The sequence below is a fragment of the Myotis yumanensis genome, unplaced genomic scaffold (assembly GCF_028538775.1).
Source record: "Myotis yumanensis isolate MYYU_CA2020_CCGP unplaced genomic scaffold, mMyoYum1.0.hap1 SCAF_6, whole genome shotgun sequence".
In the NCBI taxonomy this organism is placed as follows: domain Eukaryota; kingdom Metazoa; phylum Chordata; class Mammalia; order Chiroptera; family Vespertilionidae; genus Myotis; species Myotis yumanensis.
Genome location: NW_027223757.1, coordinates 87,776,359 through 87,790,779, shown reverse-complemented (window position 1 = coordinate 87,790,779; position 14,421 = coordinate 87,776,359). Strand labels below are relative to the sequence as shown.

The following is a 14,421-nucleotide window of genomic DNA, read 5'->3' as shown; positions in this document are numbered from 1 at the left end:
GGGAGAGGTCAAGGGGGGGGAGGGAAAGGAGACATATGTAATACTTTATGTAATACTTTAAACAATAAAGAATTAAAAAAAGAAACAAAAAGACTGGTTTGGTATCTAGATGATATTCACTCAAATATTGTAGGATACTTATGTATTTGTTTGTTGTCTTCATTTAATTTCTTAAATAGTCTGTCACATTACAAGACTTATAATTATAGTTATTGTCTGTTTCAAATTACATGGGATGGTCTTGGTTTTCATTATTCTGTCCCATCCTTTTGGGAAGAACTTATCAAATTTTAGGTTCAAGAGAGCCACTATACCTGCAGTTGAAATTTGTTTTGTGGTTCTAATCCAGGGCAAACATATTGAGAAACTGAACTGAGTTAAACTTTTATTTGACTAGCCTAATAAGAAATGGAGCTGAAAGTTCCATATGATGGAAATGCTAACTTGAAAAGTATGAAAGCCCTGATGGTTGTCTTTATGTTGCTCCCTCTGTAAAGTCTTTCCCCCTGTTTCCTTGCCCTTTGCAAAATGCCCTCCCCATCTTGAGCTCCAGTGTCTATGAGGGCAGCTGGCTGCCATTGAGAAGCATCATGTCTGGTCACCCACCCTCTCTCTCCAATGCCAGCCTCCAGCCGGAGCCTCGGCTTTGTCTCCAATGCCAGCCTCTGGTTCCTCACACAGTGCCTGACATGCTATTCTCCGTATTCAATCAGTGGTTTGCATTAGAAAGAATGAATAAAGCTATGCATTAGTTTCTATTCCAAAGTAAGATTCGGTAGAAAAATGAAGCCTTAAAAGTTTGGATGTCAAGGAAACGTTCATTAGTATAGATATATGTCCTTTTGAAACAAATTCCGTGTTTCTGAGTTTGAACACACAATGTGTTTGGTCTTATATTGGAACTACATTTAGTCTTAAATTATTTAATTTTATAAAGGATTAAAGAAAAAGAAATCCCATCAGGTAACAATTTCCAAAATAAATCCAAATAGAGAGCACAGCCCAGAGGATGGAAAGTGAAGGCCTATCCTCGGTTCTGCAAATGGTCTCAGGGCCTGAAGGTCAAGTCTGGCCCAGCCCAGCTTTCCAGCCGGGTTCAGCCTGGACGGCGGGTGTTATTCCCGGGAGGAGCAGGGGGTAGAACAACAGGGGCCTAAGGACTCTAAAGAGCAGGGGTAGAGGCTGCCATGGCCGGTGCCCCAGGTGCTGCAGGAACCACTTCCCATCTAGTAAAATGGACACCAAACTAGGGCATCAATTGCTGAAGGTCACACCCGCCTGCTTGGATGGACTTCAATAGCCAGTATAATAAATTGTGTGATTACATGCTCATGAGCCCATCAAATCCCTTGCAAGTCATTCCCTCTGGGGTTTCAATGTAACATGCATAATCTTTGCTGTATTAATATTCGCTGCTATTCTCTGGTTATGTGCCACAGAATGACACAAATAATGGTGCTTGACATTCACTCAAAGCAGACACAGCTCCTGCCCTCACGAGCCTGGTGGTGGGGTCACACACATCAGTCAAACAATCCCCGAAATAAGGGCTCTGATGACAAAGCACAGAAAAGGTAAAAAGGTGTAGCGTAGTCATAATTTAGTTAAGGTTGCGGGTCGGAGAACAATGTAAACTGAGGTTTGAAGAACAAACCAAACAAGGTGTGTGTGCATATGTGTGCACGTGCACGTGTGTGCACACACAAGTTAGCCACCCAGAAGTCAGAGCAATTGCATGTGCAAAGGCCCCAGGATGAGAGAGAGGGTGGGACACTGGAGGAACTGGCCAGTCAGCTTTGCTGAAGGAAAGAGAGAAAGGGGAGGAATGTGAAATGAGGCTGAAAACTCAGAAAAGGATCCGATCGGGCAGGGCAGACACTCACAGGCCATCTAACGGGTTCTGGTCTTTTCCCCAAAAACAATGGGAGGTCAGAAGTCACTGAAGAGTTTTAATAAGAGAGTGAAATGATAAGAATTACACCTTTAAAAAGGAATACTCTGGCTGCACAGAAAATGACTCAGAGGGGGGCAAAGCGGGCTGGGGAGACCTGTTAGGACACCACGTTAGGAGTGGGAAAGGTGGCCGAGTTTGGGCAAGGGTAGCAGCAGCAGAGGTGTGGTAACGTCATTTGATTCAGTGAAGACAGTCAACAGAACTCCCACTGGGAGTGGATTTAGGGCCCGATGGAAAGGATAGAAACAGAGGTAACTTCAAAGTTCCTAGCCTGGGCAACTGTAGGGCTCACAGAGACATTGATGGCACTCAGTGGCAAAGACCAAGTCTGGAGAATTCAGTTGGGGGCAGGCTGAGTTCAGGGCCAGCTGTGAGGTAGGCAATGTCATCAGTGAGCATGGCATTCAGAGAACAAATATGGGCTAGAAAAAAAGCACGTGTCATCAGTATTTGGATGGTACCTGCAGTGAGGGTGTGGATGAAATCCTCTAGGTCAGTGGTCAGCAAACTGCAGCTTGTGAGCCACATGCGGCTCTTTGGCCCCTTGAGTGTGGCTCTGCCACAAAATACCACGTGCGGGCGCACATGTACAGTGTGATTGAAACTTCGTGGCCCATGTGCAGAAGTCAGTATTTTGTGGAAGAGCCACACTCAAGGGGCCAAAGAGCTGCATGTGGCTCGCGAGCCGCAGTTTGCTGACCACTGCTCTAGGTAAAAGTACGAAGTAAAAGAAGAAGAGGTGGTCCTAGGATCGAGCCTAAGGAAAGCCAGCACAGAGGAGGACCTGCGCCAGGGAGCAAGGAGCAGTAGGAGATGGAACAGGGGTCGTTAATAAAGCTGAATGCTGCTGAAAGGTCAAGAAAGACTGAAATAAGCCCGTTAAATTATCAACACCAAGGTCATCACTGACCAGAACAGCGCTTCAGTGTGAGAGGCAAAAGCCAGATTGGAGGGTGTTGAGGAGTGAGTGGGGGAAGGGGGTGGGGATTGTGAGTGAAACCAACTTCTCCGCCCAGTTCAGCTTAAAGGAGATGAAAGTGAGGGGGATGTTGGGTCATGGGGGAGTATTTTGCTTTTAAATATGGGAAAGGCTTGAGCCCATTCAAATACTAGTAAGAAGAATCCAGTAAAGAGGGAGAAGTTGAAGATAAAGGGGGGAAGGATAGTTGAGGGTCCTGAGATGGCGGAGGTACTGGGATTGAGAGTATGGGTGGTGAGGTCGGCTGGCTCTGGACAGGAGATGGGAACTCTCTCCATGTGACGGGAAGGAAGGGGAGGGTGGGCACAGATGCAGGCTGGTATGTAGGGTTGGCAGCAGAGCAGGAAACAGGAAGTCCTCAACTCGGGCACGTAGTAACTGATTGTAAAAAGACATGTTTGTGTGCACTGAGGGGCTGGTAGTCAAAGATACGTTGCTGTTAAATTAACTACAGCAAAATAAAAGTTTCTCACTGGACAGTTTTATTTGGCTTTGGTTTGTATAATTACTGGTCTTTTAATTTTATATTATCTTTTATCATACAGACTTTTCTTTTTTAAAAAAAATATATTTCTTTATTGATTTCAGAGAGGAAGGGAGAGGGAGAGAGAGAATAGAAACATCAATGATGAGAGAGAATCATTGATCGGCTGCCTCCTGCACACCCCCTACTGGGGATCGAGCCCACAACCTGGGCATGTGCCCTTGGCCGGAATTGAACCTGGGACCCCTCAGTCCGCAGGCCGATGCTCCATCCACTGAGCCAAACCGGCCAGGGCTCATACAGACTTTTCTAATTTTTTAAAAGTCAGGTTAGTCCAGGTTAAATTTACAGATAGTAAAATTTTCAATTCACCCTTTCTACATGTGTATAAGTATGAACCTTGATGAATGTGTACAGTGTTATGAATATGGTATATGCCTATTTGTTTAACTGTTCTTCGATGTTTTCATCAATGTTCTATAGTTTTCAGCATACATATCTTACACACATTTTGTTAGAGTTATCCCTAAGTGCTTTATGTTTTTTTATGCTATTGTAAGTGATGCTGGCTTTATATTTCAATTTTTAATGGCTCATTGTTAGTATATAGAAGTACAACTGAATTTATACTATATTTACCTTGTATGCTACAACTTTGTTAACCTCTTTTGTTAGTTCTAGTAGCCTTTTTTTGGGTAGATTTTTGGGGGTTTTCTACATAGATAATCATGTTGTCTGTGAATAAAGATAGTTTTATTATTTCCTTTCTGATTCTTTACATATTTTATTTATTTTTCTTGCCTTATTGCATTGACTAAGTCCCTTGGTATGATAATGAGTAGAAGTGAAAAAGCTCTTTTTGCCTTGTCTCCAACTTTAGGGAGAAATATATTAGATTTGGAAAGTTCCCTTCTATTTCTATTTTACTGAGAGTTTTGACCATTTGTCAAATGCTTTGTCTGAATCTATTGAGATGATAAAATGGATTATTGTTATTGTTGTTTAGTTTTTTGATATGGCGGATTACATTGATTTTAAAAAATCGATTTGAGAGAAAGGGAGAGAGAGAGAGAGAGAAACACCAATGAGAAAGAGAAATATCGACTGGCTGTCTCCTGGATGCCCTCTACTGGGGATTGAGCTGCAACCCAGGCAGCTGGTTGAATGGGTGACCCAACGACTGGGCACTTAGCATATTAGGCTTTTATTATATAGGATTTTTATTGATAGATGACATAGATGATGCTGGTTTGTAGTTTTCTTATATTTGTCTGCTTCTGATATTAGGACAACAATAGCCTTGTAAAATGAGTTGGGAATTACTTCCTCCTTCTCTGTTTTCTGGAAAAGTTTGTGTTGAATTGGTGTGATTTATGACTTAACTATTTGGTAGACATTCTGTGATTCTATCTGGCTTTGAGTTTTCTTTGTTGGAAGACTTTTACTACAAATTCATTTTCAAACAGACAGAGGACTATTCAGGTTTTCTATTTCTCTTGAGAGAGTTTTGGTAGTCTGTGTCCTTTAAAAATCTGTCAAATTTATCTAAGTTAGCAAACATATTGTCATAAGTCACTCATAATATTCCTTGGTTATCCTTGTAATGTCTCATCTTTCTACACTGTTAACTATTAATACTCTGAGTACTCTGAGTCATAAAAAAGGGAGATTTCCCCCCCATTGGAAAATATTCAGTGAATGGAATACTTAATTATGTAATATAAATAGATACAAAGGGAGGGAATGGGGGTAATGTGGTTGAGTAAAAAGATAAATTCAGTTGGCAAACTTTCTGCAGTAGGTTTGAATGTAGGGAGATGTGGTCCTGTGGATCCTGATTACTATGTACTTCAAATCAGATTAGAGAATTTCTGAGCTGACTTTGGTCTTGATTTCAGTATTATATCAACTCAATACGTCATTCCAAAATTTAAATCTTCAGCCTCAACCTTCCCTCAAAGATCCAGAATTCAACCTGCACATCGTGTACTCCTTCATTATGTTAAGAACTTAACATTTCTTATTCCCAATCAATACCTTTCCCATTCTTTTCATTCCCTGATTACCTGCTTTAAGTCTTGAGCTTTTTACTATTCTCCCTTCTTTATCTCTTTTATATTTGTAGTCATCACTTCTGTTGGTTCTTCATCTCTTTCTCTCACTGTTGTAACTGAGTCTTTTCTCTCATCGTCACTCCAAACCCGATTGTGATTCATTCCTGATTTCTCACTGCTGCTGATTCTATTCATTGTGTAGCCACAAAAAGTCTTCACCGTGCCAATTCTCTCACCACCCTGTTAAAACGACACCTCCTGTTTTATTTTCCTCTTTGTACATCCTGCTCTCTGAAATGCTCTGTATGTCAGTGATTAATCTTGTGCACTACCTCCCTCCCACTAGAATGCAGCTCCATGAGGGCAAGCAAGGACTTTGTCTTGCTCAGGCCTATATTCCAGCACCTGGAACAGTGCCTGGCATAAAGACAGAGCACAATAAACATTACTGAACAAATGAATTGCAATGCTCTTAAATCACAGTGTTCCCTAGTCACCATTAAATAAAGTAGTAGCTACACTGCATATGGTATTCATAACCCATCATGAAGTCACCATTTATCTGACAAATCCTATTCTTCAATAATTCCATAAGAACTCCAGGCTCCTGCCAGGCCAATTTCATTTCAGATCCTCTCTAGTTAGTGCCTGTCATGTGCAAGCCCCACACAGTCTCTTGCTATTTCCCTCTTCTCCTCACACGGGGCTCCTTCCCTCTCAGCACCATTGTTCACGTGGTCCCCTGCATCTCAGGATGGTACCTTCTCCTTGACATTCTTTAAGGCTTATTTCACTCACTCAGTGGGTGGTATCTGCCATACTTCCCCCATCTGAGTTCCTACATAATGATTTAGATTTTCAGTATCATAGATAATGAGTAACTAATATATTAAACCGCAAGTAACAAACTGATACTAGTTTTAAAAACACGGAGCTGAAAGAGTGCATAGACAGCATTTAGTCCGATTCTCTCACTTTACACACAAGGAAACAAGTCTATGTAGAGAGCCATCAAAACACTCATGAGCAGTTTCCAAATCTTAGCTATTGTGAATTGTGCTGCTATGAACATGGGGTACATATATCCTTTCTGATTGGTGTTTCTGATTTCTTGGGATATACTCCTAGAAGTGGGATTACTGGCTCAAATGGAAGTTCCATTTTTAGTTTTTTGAGGAAACTACATACTGTTCTCCACAGTGGCTGCACCAGTCTGCATTCCCACCAGCAGTGCACGAGGGTTCCTTTTTCTCCACATCCTCGCCAGCACTTGTCATTTGTTGATTTGTTGATGATAGCCATTCTGACAGGTGTGAGATGGTACCTCATTGTCGTTTTGATTTGCATCTCTTGGATGATTAGTGACTTTGAGCATGTTTTCATGTCTCCTGGCCTTCTGTATGTCCTCTTTCGAAAATGAGTGGATTAAAAAACTGTGATGCATCTACACAATGGAATACTACGCTGATGTAAAAAGGAAGGAACTCCTACCATTTGCAACAACATGGATGGACCTGGAGAGCATTATGCTAAGTGAAATAAGTCAGTCAGAGAAAGATAAATATCACATGATCTCACTCATTTGTGGAATATAATGAACAACATAAACTGATGAACAAAAACAGGTCCAGAGACAGAGAAGCATTGATCAGATGCTCAAACCTCAGAGGGAAGGTAGGGGAGGGTGGGAGGAAGGGGGAGAGATCAACCAAAGGACTTGTATGCATGGGTATAAGCATAACCAATGGACACAGACACCAGGAGGGTGAGTGCATGAGTGGGGGGAGGCAATGGGTGGATAAGGCCACATATGCAATAACCTTAATCAATCAATAAAGAAAAAAACCTCATGAGCAGAATTAGAACTATAAGTAAGGTCTTACAATGCTCAACATCCACTAATATACCCTCTTATTTTCTGTTTTATATATACACATACATATGTGTGTATAAATATTTATATTGTATATATGTATTATTTCCCCAATAAAACTGTAACTTTTTGGAATTAGTTTCTGTATCTTATATTCATGAATCCCCTAGAGCACAATTAGCACCTAGTAGGTGCTCAAAATTTTCAGGTTGAAGGATTAATTGATTTGCAAAATTTAACTAAGATAAATGGGGCAGAGAAAGACAAATACTATATGAACTCACGTATATGTATACACTGAAACAGTTGGACTCAGAGAAACAGAGATCACATTGGTGGTTGCCAGGGGCAGGGGTGAGGGAAACAGGAAGATGTAAGTGGAAGGGAACAAACTCCCCGTTATAAGATGAATACTTTCTGAGGTTCTAACGTATAGCATAGTGTCTATAGTTAATAGTACTGTATTATATATTTGAAGTGGCTAAGAGAGTTGATCTTAAATGTTCTCACCACACACACACACACACACACACACACACACACACAAGTATGTGAGGTGATAGACATGTTAACTAAGCATATTGTGGCAATCATTTCAAAATATGAATGTATATTATAAAATCATCACATTGTAAACCTTAATGCCAACACAATGTTAAATATAGCTTGGGGGGAGGGGAAGATAGAGGGAACAAAAGGATCCAGAAGTTTGGAAGTTCACTTTGGTCAAACTTGAGCCCACGAAATCCAATTCAATTCCATCTCAAAGGTAAACTGCTGCTATGCTGCAAATATTCAACTCATTTAGACTTGGGCCAGGATATAATGCTTCCATCCTAGCCAGACAGCTAAAGGATTATTTTTTTTTAACCAGAGAAAGAAAGAGGTATGTGTTTAGAGAAGCAATCAGAATCAATTCTTCACCCAAGAAATTCTATATAAACATTAACTTGGCTATCCAGCCTTCATCCAGCTGTCTCTTTTCAAATTTACACAGACAGAGAGAGAGAGAGAGAGGTAAACTAAAAGTAACACAATAATTGGAGGCTGACATCTGAAATCTTCAAATGAAGTATCCGAGTCAATGCAACACATATTTGCATTAAGAACTGAAATGTTGGGACATAGTTCAAAAAATGTGCTCGGGCTAGGTATTAACAGACATCTCCAAAGTCCCCAATGCATTCAGCATAGAATACATTTTCCATTCTTTATCTGCTGTCTAGCATCCTGCACAGAGTCTCTGGGATCACAGGACAGAGAGGTAGGCAAGAGATAGACCGTTTCTGCCCTTGGTCTTGCCCTGCTGGGACCCTTCCTGCTTCTCTAGCACTGCTAACCCCGCCCACCTCGATTCCCAGGAGTCTGGGTGCAGGGAGGGGAGTGAAGCTGGTTCACATCCCCAGTGCATGAGCTGCCCTAGAAGGCAGAGAAGCATGTCTACTGACATGAAATCGCACTGCCACATTAGGGGCAGATTTTCATTTTTCTCTTTTACTTCTAGATGGTAAAGAACTCTAAAATCTGATGAATTTTAAGTTGCACCAACATTCAATCTAGGCTGCAATTTGGTGGACTGTCACTTTGGGGTGGTGGTGGGGCCTGTGTCCCACTTGGGGGAAGCTTGAGTGTTGCTTTGTCAGCTCCAGGTCCGTGCTGTCATTTCTCTGTAAATGGCCAGTGCACATCATGGCAGCTGGCAACTCCTGTGTTGAGCATCTGCCCCCTGTGGTCAGTGCATGTCATAGCAACTGGTCAGAGGGGTGGAGGGACAATTAGCATATTAGCCTTTTATATATATACTAGAGGCCCGGTGCACAAAAATTTGTGCACTCGGGGGGGGGGGGGGGGGAAGAGGGGTCCCCCAGCCCGGCTTGTGCCCTCTCGCAGTCTGGGACCCCTCGGGAGATAATGACCTGCTGGCTTAGGCCTGCTCCCGGGTGGCAGAGGGCACACCCAATCCCTAGGTGCAGCCTCTGGTCAGGCTCAGAGCAGGGCCGATTGGGGAGTTGGGGTGCCGCCCCCTGTCATGCACAGAGCAGGGCGGATCGGGAGGTTGCGATGCCACCCTCACTCACGCTCAGGGTAGGGCCGATTGGGGGGTTGGGGCACCACCCCCTGTCACACTCAAGGCAGGGTCTATGGGGAGGTTGCAGCGCCACCCCCTGTCACGCACAGAGCAGGGCCGATCAGGGGGTTGGGGCGCTGCCCCCGTCACTCACAGAGCAGGGCCAATCAGGGGGTTGGGGCGCTGCCCCCTGTCACTCACAGAGCAGGGCCCATCAGGGGGTTGAGGAGCTCCCCCCTGTCATGCACAGAGCAGGGCCAATCAGGGGGTTGAGGAGCTCCCCCCTGTCACTCACAGAGTAGGGCCCATAGGGGAGTTGGGGCACCGCCCCCTGTCACACACAGAGCAGGGCGGGTCAGGGGCTTGGGGCGCTGCACCCTGTCACACTCAGGGCAGGGCCAATGGCGAGGTTATGGCTCTACCCTGTCACACACAGAGCAAGGCCCGTGGAGGGGGGTTGGGGCGCCACTCTCTATCACCCACAGAGCAGGGCCGATCAGGGGGTTGGGGCGCCGCCACTGTCACACTCAGGGCAGGGCCAATGGAGAGGTTATGGCTCTACCCCGTTACACACAGAGCAGGGCCCGTGGTGGGTGGGGGGGTTGGGGCGCCGCATCCTGTCACACACAGAGCCGCAGGGCAATCAAGGGATTGGTGCACCGCACCCTGTCACACACAGAGCAGGGCTGATCAGGGGGTTGGGGCGCAGCACCCTGTCAAACACAGAGCCGCAGGGTGATCAGGAGATTGGGGAGCTCCCCCCTATCAGGCACAGAGCAGGGCTGATCAGGGGGTTGGGCGCCTTCCCCTGTCACAAACAGAGCAGGGCAGATAGGGAGGTTGTGGCCCCGCCCCCTGTCACACACAGAGCCGCAGGGCGATCAGGGGGTTTGGGCGCTGCCCCCTGTCACGCTGATCCTGGTGCTGGGAGGCCTCACTGCTCCGCTGATCCCGGTGCCGGGAGGCATATTACCCTTTTACTATATAGAATAGAGGCCTGGTGCACGGGTGGGGGCTGGCTGGTTTGCCCTGAAGGGTGTCCTGGATCAGGGTGGGGGTCCCCACTGGGGTGCCTGGCCAGCCTGGCTGAGGGGCTGAGGGCTGTTTTCAGGCTGGTGGGTTGACTGAAGCTCCCAACTGCTCCTTTTGTTCTTTTTTTTTAATTCTGGGCCAGCTTTAGCTCTGAGGCCTCCGCTGCTGAAAGCCGGTTTCTGGCCTTTGTTTTTCCTTCTGTATTTGATACAATGTTGCGGTCCGGCTGGCTGAAGCCTGGCTGACTAACGCAGGTTTCTGGGGTTTTGTTTAGCTTCTATATTTGCAACATAGTTGCTTAGAGTTGCAGCTGAGAGGCTGGCAAGTGAGGTGGGGAACGTTGGAGTCCGCCATCACTGGAGCAAGCAAGCCTCCCTGTTCGCTTTAGTGCATGGCTGCTGGCTGCCATCTTGGCTGACAGTTAATCTGCATAAGGATATGCTGATAAGCCAATGGGAAGGGTAGCAGTTGTACGCTAATTACCATGTTTCTCTTTTATTAGTGTAGATATATACACTAGTGGTCTGGTGCACGAAATTCGTGCATGGAGAAAGGGTGTCCCTCAGCCCGGCCTGCGCCCTCTCCAATCTGGGACCCCTCAGGGGATGTCTGACTGCTGGCAGTTGGACATCCCTCTTGCAATCTGGGACTGCTGGCTCCTAACCGCTCACCTGCCTGCCTGCCTGGTTGCCCCTAACCACTCTGCCTGCCAGCCTGCTCACCTCCAACTGCTCCTCCCTCCAGCCAGATTGCCCCCAACTGCTCCCCACTGCCGGCCTGCTTGCCCCCAACTGCCCCTCCCTCCAGCCAGATTGCCCCCAACTGCTCCCCACTGCTGGCCTGCTTGCCCCCAAATGCCCCCTCCTCCTGCTGGCCTGATCACCCCCAACTGTCCCCAACTGCCAGCCTGCTTGCCCCCAACTGCCCTCCCCTACTGGCCTGATCACCCCTAACCGCCTCTGCGTTGGCCCCGCCACCATGGCTTTGTCTGGAAGGACATCTGGAAAGTCTCCTGGAAGGTCTCCTGGTCTAATTAGCATATTACCCTTTTATTAGTATAGATATTGCATAGCACATGCGAACCCTTTCGTTCTGAAGTCTTACATCCTTTTTATTTTTAGTCTTGAGAAATCAATAGATATTATTCTTTAACTCTTGGCTCCCTGCCTCTTCTCTGTTTCTCCTCTGCAAACACTCTTTGTTAGATTTTGGTAAATCTAGAGCTATTCCTTGTGATCCTTTTCTTTTAAGCTTTCTCTTTATCCTTCTATCTTATATTCTGGAAGAATTCCTTGGCCCAATCACTCTAGTTCACTAACTTACCCCTCCATTTTTTCATTCTGCTATGGAGCCATCTATTAAATTCTTAATGGCAACAATTACTTTTTTTTATTTTCAAGATCTCCTCTTGATGCTCTTTTGTAAAAATCAAGATGTGGGCGTTGTTTCATGGATGTAACAGCATGCTCCCGACCTTTAAAGCTATCAGTCACTCCTGAGCAGTGGAGTTCCGCAGGCCTCCCAACTGCAAAGCCTCCTGTCCCCATCTCGCTGGCTGCTGGCAGCCCTCGTGTCCTGGGCAGTCCCGGCTGCGAGCTCACCTTTCCTAGACCCTCACTCCCTCTGCGTGGACAGCCCATCGGAAGTGAGGGGGACGTGGCTGTGGGTGCTTGTGCTCCTTGCTTTTCTCAGTGAGCACAGGAGGCGGGCAGAGCTGAGGACAGCAGCTGGGTCAGATCTCACCGGGCCTCTCATTGTCCTGTCACCTCAGCTCCCTGAGGCCCTTTCCTCTTTCTCCATCCTAACGGGGACCTAAAGGCTGGGTGGAGAAGGAAAGGAGTGCCCGTATTCATGGGACACCGCTCCCTACAGCAGCTCCTACCCTCTGCTGCACCGGAGGCCACCACTTCCAGTCAGGAGACTTGGCGGCACTGCCCCAGGCCTGGTCTGTCCCACTGGTCTGTCCCACTCCCTTGCCCATCTCAGCCCACCTTTCAGTCTCCCAGGAATTTTTTCTAGCGTCTAGTCCAGGGGTGGGCAAACTTTTTGACTCGAGGGCCACAATGGGTTCTTAAACTGGACCGGAGGGCCGGAACAAAAGCATGGATGGAGTGTTTGTGTGAACTAATATAAATTCAAAGTAAACATCATTACATAAAAGGGTACGGTCTTTTTTTTTTTTTAGTTTTATTCATTTCAAACGGGCCGCTCGGGCCGTAGTTTGCCCACGGCTGCTTTAGACTTACCACCAGGGGCAGCCACGAAATAGTTTAAAGGAAATATTTTCATTGTCTCTACTGTTTACCGTTCGCTCCTCCAGGAGAGGGTGAGGTGAAACAGCCACATCCCTTGAGAAAGAGTTTGTGCAGCTCTGTTTCTAGTTTGGAAGTAGAACTGCCACCCCCTCAGCCTGGGCCGTGGTACCACTCCACAAAGGCTTCACAAGCAGCACAGACACAAGGAGGGCCCCGGACAGGAGCGGGGACAGGAGCCACATGGCCCTGACGTGCCACGTGGCCACGCATCAGAAGCCTGGAATGAAGCCGCCTTCTCTGGGGCCCTGAATACCTGCTTTCAGCCCCATCTGGGTGTTTGAACTGGACTGTATGGGCCGTCTACTTATGAAGGGGGAGCCTGCTTTGCCGGGGTAAACTGGAGCCGGCAGCAAGATGCTGCTGAATACAAGGGACGTCTGCTGAGCTCCTTTCAGGTCTGAGGCACAGCGCTGGTGGACGGTTTTACAATTGCATGACTGCGAGGCAAGCCCTTTCTTCAGCTGCACGAGGAGACATGCCCACCCTCTCCATGCTCTGCCCCTACTTCCCCCTCCACCCCTCCACGCCCCCACCTGGGCAACAAGAATCCTGCCAGCCTCGCCAGCTTTCCATGGCGAGCCGCCACTCCCAGCTGGCGCCGGAGTGCAACAGCAGGCCGACCCCGGAGACCTTCATGCTTTTAGGTGCATTCATAACATTAGGGCCAACAAAGACGTTAACACAAACTCTCAGGGTCAGAGAGGAAGCAAGCAAGTCTGCAGGCTTACAGGAGGAGCTCCGCCTCTGTGAGTGCCTCGGTCCTCGGCTCCCCCGTGACCAGGGCTAGCTCATCCCTCAGCTCCTGGACTTCCTTCTGCAGGCGTGCGATCATCTGCAAGGCAAGTCGAGAGCAACTGTCAGCTCCTCCGGGGACTCGGCGACCGAGACACACATCTCTCCAAGTTATAACCTACTTGGAGGGTGCAAAAGGGTACAGACAATGATAGAAAAGGCACTCCCAAACCTCCCACCGAGCTTTGTGAAATCTTAACATATTATTTAAGATAGTTTTAGAATTCTTTTTAACAAATACGACATTACTGACATAAGTGGAACCCCTTGTTCCTATATCCCTCTGTCCTTTCTGGGGTGATCGCTAACTGCATGTAGTGGGGAGCATTCCCCATATGTTCACGTATTTACTCCGTGTGTACGGATGGAACTGTAGTGACGTATGGTTTTATTGTGCATGCCTTCAACTTTATGTAAATGTTACTATATAGCATGTAACTGCAATTCATTCCCCCCCCACATTATATTTCTGAGATTAATTATGTTGTTAATTTCCATTGGGTATATAGTATTTCAGTAAAGGAATAGATCACAGTTTATTTATTCATGTCTCCTGCTGAGGAACACTTAGGATTTTTACCTTTGCTGTTACAAACAGTGCTGTGTGACCATGATAAGTCTCTGGCATGTATGTGAGTTTCTTTAGAGTGAGCACTTAGAATTGCTTAGGTGTAGAGCAGTGGTTCCCAAGCTTTTTTTGGCCATGCCCCACCTACATATCTCTAAAATTCTGATGCCCTCACTGTGACATATAATTCTCATTATTCAAAAAGTGAACTCCTATTCACATGGAGGAAGCCTAAAAGACCATCAACTTGGTCTAAACAAGCTTCCAAAGAACATGGCATCAATGAAAGAGAAAATAAAAGA

The 14,421-nt window shown here is 46.3% G+C and overlaps 1 protein-coding gene across 1 annotated transcript in view; it reads right to left on the bottom strand.

Moving 5' to 3' along the window:
• Positions 1-14,421, bottom strand: part of KIF6 (kinesin family member 6) — a 404,956-nt gene that overhangs the window by 232,938 nt on the left and 157,597 nt on the right. The window contains exon 10 of the mRNA XM_070419405.1: positions 13,488-13,591. Coding sequence (XP_070275506.1) covers positions 13,488-13,591 — 104 coding nt within the window. The remainder of the gene's footprint in view (positions 1-13,487; positions 13,592-14,421) is intronic.